Source organism: Abramis brama (genome assembly GCF_963993115.1).
Source record: "Abramis brama genome assembly, chromosome: 19".
Classification (NCBI taxonomy): domain Eukaryota; kingdom Metazoa; phylum Chordata; class Actinopteri; order Cypriniformes; family Leuciscidae; genus Abramis; species Abramis brama.
This window is the reverse complement of record NC_139981.1, coordinates 2620871-2633437: the sequence shown is the minus strand read 5'-3', so window position 1 is coordinate 2633437 and position 12567 is coordinate 2620871. Positions and strand designations below refer to the sequence as shown.

Here is a 12567-nt window from a genome sequence, read left to right as displayed (position 1 = left end):
ACATTTATTAATTTCAGAATAAATATTATTTATTAATATTAATTTATTTCATATACATTTTTTCCATTTTATATAAAAACTGTAAACAATTTGTTGTTTATTGTATTGTTCATCTGATATAGGTTGATTTTGGGTTTTAGAAATTAACTGATAAGTAACGGGTAACCTGATTAATGTTCAGGCACAGTAATTGGTCATTTACTAATTGGTACTCGTCCATAAATACGTTTAGACGTTAAGTCTTTAGAGCAGAACCTTCACACAGAGGAAGAGTGTGAGATAATCAGTCCATAATGAATCTAATCAAGGCTGACATTTCTTAGTGTGAGTAAAGAAATGAGCTATTGCTATGTGAATGTGAACGTGTCCTCAAACGTAGTGGCTTTGATCACAGCTGGAGGTGTTTCAGTCAAACTGAACATCAATGCACTGCAATGACAGATGAATAGCCCAAAAAACTGGCTTTCATCATCATCATCCTCCTCTGGCTGATTGAAGTCCTTCTCCCCTTCCCGAAAGTGCTAAACTCCAGCCTGTTCCTTCCACAGGTGTCAGTCTCCCGTCCTCCGTGAGCGCTCCGCTGAAGCCCAGTGCATGCTGGGAGACGGGGAGATGCTGAGGGAGAGAGAGCCCACTCTCGAGAGAACTCGCTCTGCAGGTCAGACTCACACACTGAGCTTTATACTTCTCCTTCTCAAGAGTGAAGGTCAGATGGACATCAGCTACTGACCGGAAAATATACTGGAAGTTTAACACTTCCTGCTGGGAAATAATAGGTTAATGTTAGGGTTGCACGATTATTTAAAACCGAAATCGGGATTGGGGTTAGTGTGATTATCAAAATGTAAAAATCTGCAGTTTAATTCAATAAATACATGTGAGTTTCAGAGTGAAGCGAGGCACTGTGTTCATTTCCTCGTGAGCAGCTTGTGGTTTTCCACCAAAATAATAAAAGCTTGATGGTTTAATGTTTGAAAATGAAGAAATTAAGACAGCCATGAACATTAGTGAGGTCATTTGTAAATTGTAATATTTCACTGTGAATTAAAAAAGCATTTAAAAAAAGTGTAATTTTGTGTAATATTTTTATTTATTAATTATAATAATACAAATAATAATAATAATTATTATTATTATGGTAACACTTTACAATAAGGTTTCATTAGTTCACGTTAGAATGAACTAAGAATGAACAATACTTCTACAGTATTTATTAATCTTTGTTAATGATAATTTCAACATTTACTAATACATAATTAAAATGAAATGTTGTATTTGTTAACATGCATGCACTGTGAACTAACATGAATAAACAATTAACTGTTTTTTTTTATTAAATAACATTAATAAAGATAAATAAATACAGTAATGAACGTATTACTCATTGTTCATGTTAGTTAAGACATTAACTAATGTTAACAAATGAAACCTTATTGTAAAGTCTTACCGTTATTATTAATCATATGTAGGATCACAAAACCAGTCACAAGTCGCACAGGTATATTTGTGGCAATAGCCAACAATACATTGTATGGGTCAAAATGATTTACTTTATTCGTCTTCACAGAGGCGAAATGGCACGTCCCTTCCACCAAGATCCTCAACTCTTTGAAGGAAAGAGGCAAGGATTCTCCGAACAAGTTGAGGCGGGTAAGACGACTCCCATGTGACACTCCGCTAGAGTAAAACTGAAGCTCAACATCATTTATTCTGATCCTGAAAGAAGATTCGGGAGGAACAAACATGTTCCAATCATTGAGTACCATTAAGAAAGTTGTTCTCAAGCTTTTTAAATCCAAGGCCCTCCATTGTCCACAATATATCTATCTATATATGTAACAATATATTCAATATTCATTCCTCATGTCTGCTAATAGGTTTCCTCTGGTACATCTGCTTTGAGAAAGTTTTATTTTATACATTTTTATTTATTTACTGAAACTAGGAGTGTTTATAGATTAAAATAGGTAAATAAAATGTAAATAAAAATATATATATATAATTGGAAATTAAATACGGATTTTTAAAAATACATTTCAGAATCAGGGTTGTTATAGTTAATTAAAAATAAAAATAAAATAAAATAAACACTTTTGTTACTTGAAATAAAATAAACATGAACTGAAATAGAATATAAATGTATTTTATTTCAGCGCGTTGCCAAAGCATTTCTCGTTTTCATTTAGTTTAACTTGATGTACTACAATTAAAACTGGAAGAAAAAATAATAATACATGGACATTTAAAAAAAAAAAAAACTAATAAAAATGACAAAAAACAACAACAAAATTACTAAAAGGAAAATGGAAAATTAAAAATAATTGAAAATGATTAGTTTTATAGTTATAGTTTTTTTGTTCTAAAATGACACTGCTTACACCGTGTCCTAACTACACGCGACGCCGCGACACGCGATACAAGGTATCTTTTCCATGTTAATCAGAGTTTTTGTCCTAACCAGGCGCAACGGCGACACGCGACGTTTCTAATTTAGAAACGGTTTCTATTTTTCTGCGACGTCGCGCTGGAACAACAAACACAAAATGTGGCGATGATAATCTCAGGTGCTGTTTATGTGCTTTATTTAATGTTAAAAGCGTGTAATGTGACTCTGAATATCATTTAGTGCTCCAGCTTTGTGGCTGTAAAAGCAACAATGGATATAATTCACCTCAGATCTTGAAATGAAACAAATGGAAGCAAGAACATTCAAACTGTGAACAAACAAGTGTATTATTTGACAACGATTGTTTTAGTAACTCAGTAGCCTATGTATTTTTTAAATGGTGTAATATTTGTGAATTTGATTATGTAGCTACTTCTCCATTTTCTTGCGAGTGCCGTCAAGATTACTCTCTGTGCTGTGCACTTGCCGCGAGACTCCGCCCACACGCTGTTCTGATTGGCTGTGATTTTTGATTGACATTGTGGCGTCTCACAGTCGCGTCGCGTCTAGTGTGGACAGACACACTGCCTGTCGCTGGAATTTTATCGCGTCACGTGTAGTTAGGACACGGTGTTAGAGTCTCTACCCAATAAAATATGATCATAATTAGCATAGATTTTATCATAGTAATTGGTATAAATGTATTTAAAATTTTCTTTATAAAAATGCCCATGGCGTTTTAAGATTTTAGTAATGTACATAACTTTTCCAGGTCTAAAAAAATCACACTTTTAAAAATAGACTACCTCATATTTATTTCCTCAAAGAAATAAAGCTGTTACTGAGAGGATGAATAGAAATATTTAGATTTTTAGTTGTTTTTAGCATCTTTAATGCTTGTTTTGTATTATGAAGCCGCAAATCTAACGCTAAAGATTTGTGGTTTAGACCAACACTGATGTCCTACTTGGCAAAATCCCGGTCGTCTTACACACACACACACACACGCTGTAAAGAAGGTTATGAGGTCCAGTTCATTCAAAGTTCAGAAGACCGCTGACAAAATAAACCATGTGGTTTATTTATAATTCAGTCAGTTAGTTGGCTAGCCAGCAGGCATTTGTTTATATATGCAACTGTATGTTTATAAATGCCGGACTAATTCATAATCTAGGGGAATTCCCTCTGGGAAATTTACTGCGGGAACGATGTCAGAATGTGTTTTAATGTGGTAAATGAGACTTACACTTCACATATCAACCCTATAATCAAGTAACATTAGCTCTCCTGGATCTGCTGCTTTGGAGACTTTCCAGCTCGTCTTTACGTACAGTAGGATGAAAAGCTTGATATGGCACACACACACACACACACACACACACACGGAGCCCCGCTAGTCGTGCTGTCAGTGTGTGTGTGCATCAGTGTGATGAATGAATGGTGATAAGGTCAGTCTGCCCTTGGTGCTGGCGCTCTGTGCTCGTGTTTGTCTGTCTCTCTCGCCATCTCTCTCACCTTCAATGTTAGTTTCACCCAACATCTCTCACTCCCTGCTCCAGTAATAGCATCTGACCACCGGCAGCCAATTCAAAGTAAATTACAGTCGTTTAACGCAGGCCTGTAGACTGATTTGAAATGATGTTTGTGTGTAGAATCTCTGCTAATGAGTCTGGCTTTAGCACTAAGTTAACTGTGTTTTCATCCACCTATTTGTATGTAAGTTTTGGGAATGCTAGATGCAAAAAAATGTGCATTAAAAAAAACTCATGTGCTTAATTGAGGTATACAGTTTTTCCATTGGATAATAAGATATGCGCATAAATTACGATGGAAACACATTTGCCAAATAAATCCCTTGATGCACATAAAAAAAAAAGAAAAGTCATGTGACTCTTCAACCGGGGATGTGATTGGATAACCGGACTAACCAGCATCTCAAATGTTGTTTTGGTCATTCTGAAAAGCCTGAAATGTCATCTAAATATAATGACCTCCCAGAACTGTCTCGCACGATTGCGTTCCCAAACATCTGGTATCCTTCTCCGAACACAAGATAGCAAGCGTTTATAGCGTTTCGTCTGCGCGTTCTGAGACCCATGTATGAAAAAAGAGGCACAGTTTCTTTCCCGATTGCAGCAACTTCCAGTTTATTACAGATATTTTGCACCAATTTCCTAGGAAGTGATGGTTTTGTTCTCTTGAACACATGGGATGGAAACAGGGCTTTGTTCGCAAATGTTTTTAAAATTGCAACTTTGCATGGAAACAAAGCTAGTCTTATGCTTTAATAAGCGTAGAAAATGAGTAGTGTACACAAATGTTGAGTGAAATCATTCTTAATTACATTTGAAATATTTTATTTATACTTTTGAGTGTTTAGAGCTTGTTGCAAATGCATTTTTGTAAGGATGTATGTTCTGCTGCCTGAACATGAAGTATCTTAGAAAGCATTGTAATTTCGCTGCTTGCTGTATTACTCTTACATTTGGATATACTTCAATACTAATACTTGGATATCTAAATGCATACATGTAAATGCAGACATTAGACCACCAAACAAAAGAGTTTATGGAGGATGTGTGTTTGGATGATTTTAAATGTATTTTTACAGAAATTAAGTAAAACGTTGCCAGGCCTCGTATAATAGTGATACTTTTTTGCTATTAAACTGTGTTGTAGTACGAACATCTTCATTTTCCTCCAAGGTAAATTAATGTTAATTACTTCGTTTCACTTACACTAATGTTATTACTTGTAATTTCCTTCAGATCAGGCCTTTTCTCTTTCAGTGACTTTAGGAAGTGTTTGCCTCTATTCTGATTTGCAATCACTGCAGTTTTGAATCACGTTACTTATTAATTTAACAGTTTCTATTAAAGAAAATGGCATATAATGTCTTAATTCATTCCATCTCACGTTAAGTATAATACCCAATCAATTTTTACCACTTCATGCTGTTCAAATGAATCTCGAGTGCCATGTTCTCTAATGCTTTTCTCAGTTAGCAACTCAGTTGCAGTGGAAACTTTTAGATCCTGGGGATGTTTAATCTACAACATATGATTTATCGTGTGTGTGATGAAGAGCTATAGGGGGTTTGCAGCTGTAGAGCCTCTGAACAAATAAGGAAAACCATGATAGATTAAAGGACTGTCTCATTATCCATGTTAAGTGGAATGTGTTTTACAGCTGCATTAATGAGTGTGTTGGATCAGTTCATGTCAGTCTAAAAGCAAGTTTAATGTCAGAATCACAGTCTCTTAATTATGTTTGTTGTTGTCTGTTTGCCTTTTACCATCTATATCAATAACTTACAAACCTTTTCATCTCTGAAATGGTCTCTAATGTCTGTTGCATTGTCTAAAATGCTGTTGGCCGTATCCACTGGGAGATGTACATGGCGCCATTAACCACAGGCTCCCCTCTTTTAATTTATTACGCCTATTGTCTGCGCACTAATTAATGAATACAGCTCATATTTGCATACATTACCACCAGTCACAGAATTATTCATTACCTCACTGTAATTAGTTTTGCTGGTCTTTCCAGTGTGCAGTGGTACATTTAAATTGGCATGATATTAGTTTGGACTAAAGAAGGTGTCACATGACAAAGAATATGACAGCGAATGCGACCCGTTTTCCATCTGCTAATTAGAATTATAGATGATAAAATATGCTAGCAAGCACAAAACGTCACGTAGACAGTGGCACGATATGTATTGTTTGTTGCAATGTGAGCTACTGAAAAATTGAGCCTTGGTATTTATGCTGCCAGTTCTTAATTTTACATTTTTCTATATATATATATATATATATATTTGTGTATCAATTATATTTATTTATTCATTTATTTTTCATATTGTGATAATTTCACATTTAATCTCCAAATTAATGTAGAAACAACATAGACACTAGACTATATTTTAAAGCCTAATAAATGTTATATTTATAGCTTTCAATTATACTGTGATGCTGAATGTTCATAGAAAAAAAAATCATAGAGACATCAATAGCAGTATTGACCTTCTTTTATAAAAAGATACCATTAAAATCTTCACATAAACCCATTAAAATGAATGTCACAGTTACCTGTCCTTCAATAAATCAGGGCTCAGTTGTTTCTATTGGCCCATCTATTGTTTCTATTATAAATGAAATATAGATTAATCCTTATTAAAGCTACAAAAGTTATTCAGTCTAGAGCAGTGAATGATTTCTCTTTTTCTTTTGTTCTTTGATTATCCTTAATGACAGACAGCAGCAGGTTTATTATCCCTATTATTAATGTTTCCTTGGTGTGTGTGTGTGTGTGTGTGTGTGTGTGTGTGTGTGTGTCTTCCTCCAGCAGGGCGGCGATAAGAACTCCAGCCACTCCAGCAGTAACACCCTGTCCAGCAATGCCTCCAGCAGTAACAGTGATGAGAAGCACTTCGGCTCCGGGGACCTGATGGATCCAGAGATGCTGGGTCTCACCTACATTAAAGGAGCCTCCACTGACAGCGGCATTGACACTGCGCCCTGTAGCATGACCCCAGGGGTGGCCAATGCATCTGTGGCCCGCGTCGTGCTCCAGGGCCGGGGCGCGTCTGATCCAGGACACCCCTGGACACCGGAGCTGACTGAAGAAGGTTCAATGGAGGAGGACCACGGGAGGTTGTACCTTCCTCAGAGCTACGCCTCGGCTCTGGCCGCCGGACACACACCCGCTGAGGGGAGTATAGGAGACCTGAGCGAGATCTCATCTCATTCCAGGTGAGCAAAAGAGTGCTGATGTACAGGAGAACATAAACAGGTCAGATTGATGCAGCTTGAGGCTGAACGGATCATGCATTTCCTGGTTGGTTATATTCAAATGGTTCCAAGCGGTGTGTTTTTGCCAACATTATTGATTAGCATAATGGTTAGACTCCCACTCAGACCATGTGGAATGCTTCCACTCTTATTTTGTACATATCCAGATACAAAAATTGTGTGTCTGTGTGTAACTGGAAGAATACAGTATGCACATATTTATAAACAATAACAAATAGCAGACTGGAAGCATTCCACAGTATCTGGATATTTTATATATCCAGCTGTGTGTATTCTCTTGGAGAGAGAGGGATGGTGCTTTTTTTAACAGCAAGCCAACAGACTTTTTGCATTTAAATTGCTATCACTGACTTTCTGTTCTCATTTTGAAGATGCTGAAAGTGACCTATTATGTAAAATTCACAGAATCTGCCCTGTTAGCTTAGCTCCTCCTCTGAGTGAGCTTCACAAGAATGTCTCAGCTACGTGATAAACAGGCTAAATGTTATCAATGAAAACAGAATGCATGTTTCCATTACACTGCCTTACTTTTCCATTGTTTTTCTATGTTAACGTGCTAGATGGACGTGTTTGACCTTGGCGCTCGCATCTTTCACAGTGTCTCGCGCAGGAAATGGCATTCTAAAAACGCAGCACTCAAGTAAAAAGAAGTTAAACTTTTGAAAAAAACTAAACGTTAAAACGCAAAGACGTGCTGTGTGTGAATGGCATTGAATGGGAGAAAACAATGCAAGGTCCGTTTAGCGCTTGTTTATATAGAAAATAATGGAAAAGCAGTGCAGTGGAATGCAAAAACGCGTTTGTGGCCCCATGCTGTTTCCTGTTTTGTTGTTGCTGGAGTATACGAGGCCCAAGTTGTAAAGGCTCCGCCCTCTTCTAGAAAGGGGGCGGTGAGCAGCAGCTCATTTACATTTAAAGATATACACACAAAAAGAGCATGTTTTTGTTTCCAACCAAAAACCAACTTTGATACTTTTTTTCAGGATTCTTTGATGAATATAAAGTAAAAAAAAATAAAAAAAAATAATAATAATAAAATTTATTTTAAATAGAAATCTTTTGGGGCATTATAAATATCTTTACTGTCGCAAATAAACGTACTGACCCCAAACTTTTGAATAATATATCTGGAACACTCCGGTAGCATAGCGGAAAAATCTGGAAATGATTTCCTGTGATTCCAGTCCAGTTAATCAGTTAATCTTCAAGTAGCAGATCCAGTCTTGGGTCAGTTACCTCAATATTAGTCATGTAGATGATTTTCCTACTAGATAACCATAGTGAAAATGGGACAGACCCACTACAAGGATTTTTTGCATTGTCCAGGGTGGTTGTGGGGATTGGGCAATTAAGATAATTTAGGATATTAGGAAATATAGATAGCTTTGTGTATGGTGCTTAAATATTTACATGGGTTATTTTCCATCCATACAATGAAACTCTTTTGTTTTGCACTGCAGAGCAATTCAGGAAGAAAATAACTACCTTCTGTTATGTTCAGAGTGTTCTTATATTGTTCAGGGTGAGCTGTCTTCAAATGCATTGATAAGTGAGGTTTCAAAAGTACACTATTTCAGGGAGTATTATTGGAGCCTCTTGGAGGACAGTTATGTCAACTAAACCCTTGAAAGCAATAGACTGTTACATAAAAGGCAGAAAAATGTAAAAAAGTAAAAAGGTAAAAAGTCTCCTTGAGATGGACCGGAGAGAATGGCAGCTGTCATGTTGTAGTAGAAAGGTCAGGGTCCTGCTCGTAGCCATGTTGTCAGTTCTGATGTGTGTGATTTTGAGTGCATGTTTGTCTTGTGAATGCATTTCAAAAGATGCCCGAACAGAACACTGTCAATGCAGAATCCCAGGGGATCGTTCTTGGAATTAGATCACTATTGATCTAATTACTCTTGGGCGTTTTCAGACCTGTATATTTATTTCCCTTCTTCATCTAACCATCGCTGCTTAAATTAATTAGTACAGGAAGTCATTTCATATTGTTTTGATTGCCGGTTCTCACGTTTCACTATCCCATGTGCGCTGGCCAGTGGTTCCCCCCACTCCGGCAGCCCCTTACCCCACAGCTCCCAGTTCACGCCCTCTCCAGAACATCCCGGAGCCCAGGCCGTTCCCAACAGTAGCCAGGAGCCCGGGCCCTGCACTGACGCACACACACACAGCCGCCGTAGGAGGGCCGATGACAAACCGGTCCCGGACGAGCCCCCAATTCAGTCCGAGTGTGGGTGAGTGTGTGGATGTGTGGATTAGGGATGCACAATAATCAGTATCGGCTTTCATTTTTAATGTTATTGCTGTCAGTCCACTAAGAAAATTAGGCTGATATATTAAACCTAATAAATTATTGATTATATTAATTCAGATGCACACTGCTCACCATGATGACTTTGATTGGTGCCTTCACACATGAAGTAGCCAAATGGTACAATCCCATATAATTTTTAGTTGACCTATCTATTCATATATACAGACACAATCATGCTGGATCTGAGTAAACGTTCCATGTTATTGATTCATGACACATGCATTTTGATTTGATAATGTCGTCCATTACTTGACATTCAAGGAAATTTGAATGACTTGCTTGCATTATTCAGGCATTGTTTTTGTTATTTTTACGTCAGGCAACAAATCATTCAAATCGTTTAATGCGTGGATTATCCCATTTATACCATGGTAATTTGCCAGCTTTGACAAGTTAAAGCTATCATAGATGTTTACAGTGTTAAATTTGACTGGAAATGTTAAAATGGCGGTTATTTTCATCAGCTATGACTTGTTAGATCTAGCATTTTGTCCGCTTTAAATCAGATAAAGTAGTGTGGCAAGGTTACATTTATTTGTTTGAATCATAACATTTATTTGAATGAATTTGCCTATCGAGAGAGAGAGAGAGAGAAAGAGAGAGAGAGAGAGAGATGTGTGTGTGTGAATTACCTGATTCTGTGCAGCATCTCTTCATTAGCAATAAAGCTGTGAGTTGAATTGCTTCAAAAACAGCGACGTTACCACTCTCTTGCTGAGTAATATAATCTAGCGATTCAGAAGCAAAGTTAATTTATTATTAAAAGTCATGGGCCAGCGTTCACAACAAGCTTCTGTGCTCCTGTTTCTGTGTGTGCAGCATGATCTCCAATCTCTGTGTGCAAGTCAGTAAACGTATGTGTGTTAAACTGACTTGGAACTACCTGTGCAATGGTTTTATTGCACACCTTTCCGCCAATCAGAATCGAGTATTCAGACAGACCATTAATTATCAGTATTAACCAAAATTTCCATATCAGTGCATAACTAAATAGGATGCATCTACTGGTATGGTTGGAGAGAAGGTTTTATTTAATTGTTTAAGCCACTAAAAGCAGCATTATAAAAGCTAAGACACTTATCAGAGTAATTTGTTGTATAATTTAATTTAACATTGGCCATAACCACATACTCTGAGACCTCAAAATCTCTAGTGCATGTAAAGCACTCAAGTAAAAGTATGTTTAAAAGGAGTTGTATTGTGATTTCCTAATGTGAACAATTAGGTTGGGCTTTAGATTTGATTAAATTCATTCTTGCCCTCCAATCTTGTGCCAGTGTGACTCATTAAGCGTCTGGTTTAAAAGGCCAGGAGAGACCAATCTATTCCGAGGCTGGATTTAGCCACCGGCAAAGGTCTCTCACTTCTTTTTATCCAATTAATCTCTCCTCTGGCACAATCATCATGCAATTCCAGTTTTCAAGGACAAAAAAAACATCTGCAATAGGTTACTGATCAAAGCGGATCTTTCCTCTATCGATCCGAGTATCACCGCGGCCTGGAATGAACCATCAGTAGCAGCTCTGTAAGCACGCAAACGTAATATACTTGGCATGTGTCTCCCCTCATTATTGATCTACACGTTGATGTCCAGTCTTTGTTTACTGTACCATTCCACACAGAAGATCAGTGTTTAGCACTGGACTCTAGACGGATCCTGAAGGGGAAACGATTGAGCCACAGACACTTTTCTTTTAGTATTCTAGTTTTGCTTCCCCTCCTTCTAGGGAGCCATGGTGGAGATCTTTTAGAAGTTTTTGTTTTTAGATCATGATGATGTTACTGGGAAAAGACTGGTATTAATTTATGTTGAATGAATTAATGTATATTTGGCCACTTTTGGCATTGATCAAAAAGTGGCCCAAAATACCTTAATTCACCTTATAGAAGAGTGAACATGAATTGAATTGGTCACACCTCAGGAATTTGAATGAATCTATCTATTGATCTATTGATCTATCTGTCTATAGAGGGTATGCGCGTGGCGTCACTGTCGGCCGGAGTGACTGCGGTTACACACACTGAGTGGCAGAAACACTGAGCGATAGCATTGGTTTTCAGAGCGAATGCCACGAAAAACAGACCAAACACATCTAAAACGGGAAAGAGCTTTGAGATTGACTGTACAACTAGATTTGACAAGAAATCAGAGGTATATTTTTACAGACTGCCGAAAGCTACAGAAAAGAAAAGCAAATGGATCGCTGCAATTCACAGACACAACTGGATCCAGGCAGAGAAAGGTGGATTTGCAGTTATCATTTTGTGTCAATATGCTGAATTTAGGGGTAAAATCATACACTATATATTGTATTGACAACTCATCAATTAAATATTTACCATCGTATATTCTGCATAATTGGATGTTTTTAAATAAACACTGACAAAAAACTATACAAATTTTAATGCTGGACAATATGACGATATAAATAACATCGATATAAGTGATCACCCAGATTTAGACCTATATTGTATTTATTTAAAGCGTTCACAGGCAAATTGGCTTTATGTATTTCTCCGGCGTTTAAATCAGGCTCATATAAATGTCAGGAAACACGATTCCTGCTGTATGTTAATATACACGGATCACTGGATCTTTGGTAAGTTGTAAGGAACACTATATCGAGTCCAACCTTTAGTTTAAACTGATAATCATTTGTTTTACTGGTGTTTTCGCAGTTTTCCAGTCACACAGCAGCTCTTCTGCCACTCCGGCTGATGGGCATTCCTGCGGGAAAGTGACGTCAATGCATTCCCTCATTGTCTATAATTATTTATAATTAGGCTAATCTGAAAACAATAGACGCCTATGTTACATCTACATTCAGCTAGAAAAGCGAGTGTGTGCTTATGCTCTTGTTGAAACTCTCTCAGGTCCATCTCTCCAGTAATGTCTTTTGTTCTTCTTAGATTGATGGTGCGGCTGAGCTGTTTTCCCCAGCTGTTATAAAAGAAGCCTTGTAATGCAGTTAGCATCTCCATTCTTTGTTTATTCCACGTTACGCAACTCAGCCTCTAGACAAATCATCCAATAATCACATTTATTGTGCCTG

The 12567-nt window shown here is 37.2% G+C and overlaps 1 protein-coding gene across 5 annotated transcripts in view; it reads left to right on the top strand.

Moving 5' to 3' along the window:
• Positions 1-12567, top strand: part of LOC311070230 (signal-induced proliferation-associated 1-like protein 2) — a 134693-nt gene that overhangs the window by 99495 nt on the left and 22631 nt on the right. For 2 of the 5 annotated variants that reach the window (XM_084093980.1, XM_084093979.1), the window contains exons 12-15: positions 549-658; positions 1568-1650; positions 6734-7140; positions 9240-9434. In XM_084093980.1, the coding sequence (XP_083950106.1) occupies positions 549-658; positions 1568-1650; positions 6734-7140; positions 9240-9434 (795 nt within the window). The remainder of the gene's footprint in view (positions 1-548; positions 659-1567; positions 1651-6733; positions 7141-9239; positions 9435-12567) is intronic. The other 3 variants (XM_084093982.1, XM_084093981.1, XM_084093983.1) reach the window with 2 other exon arrangements.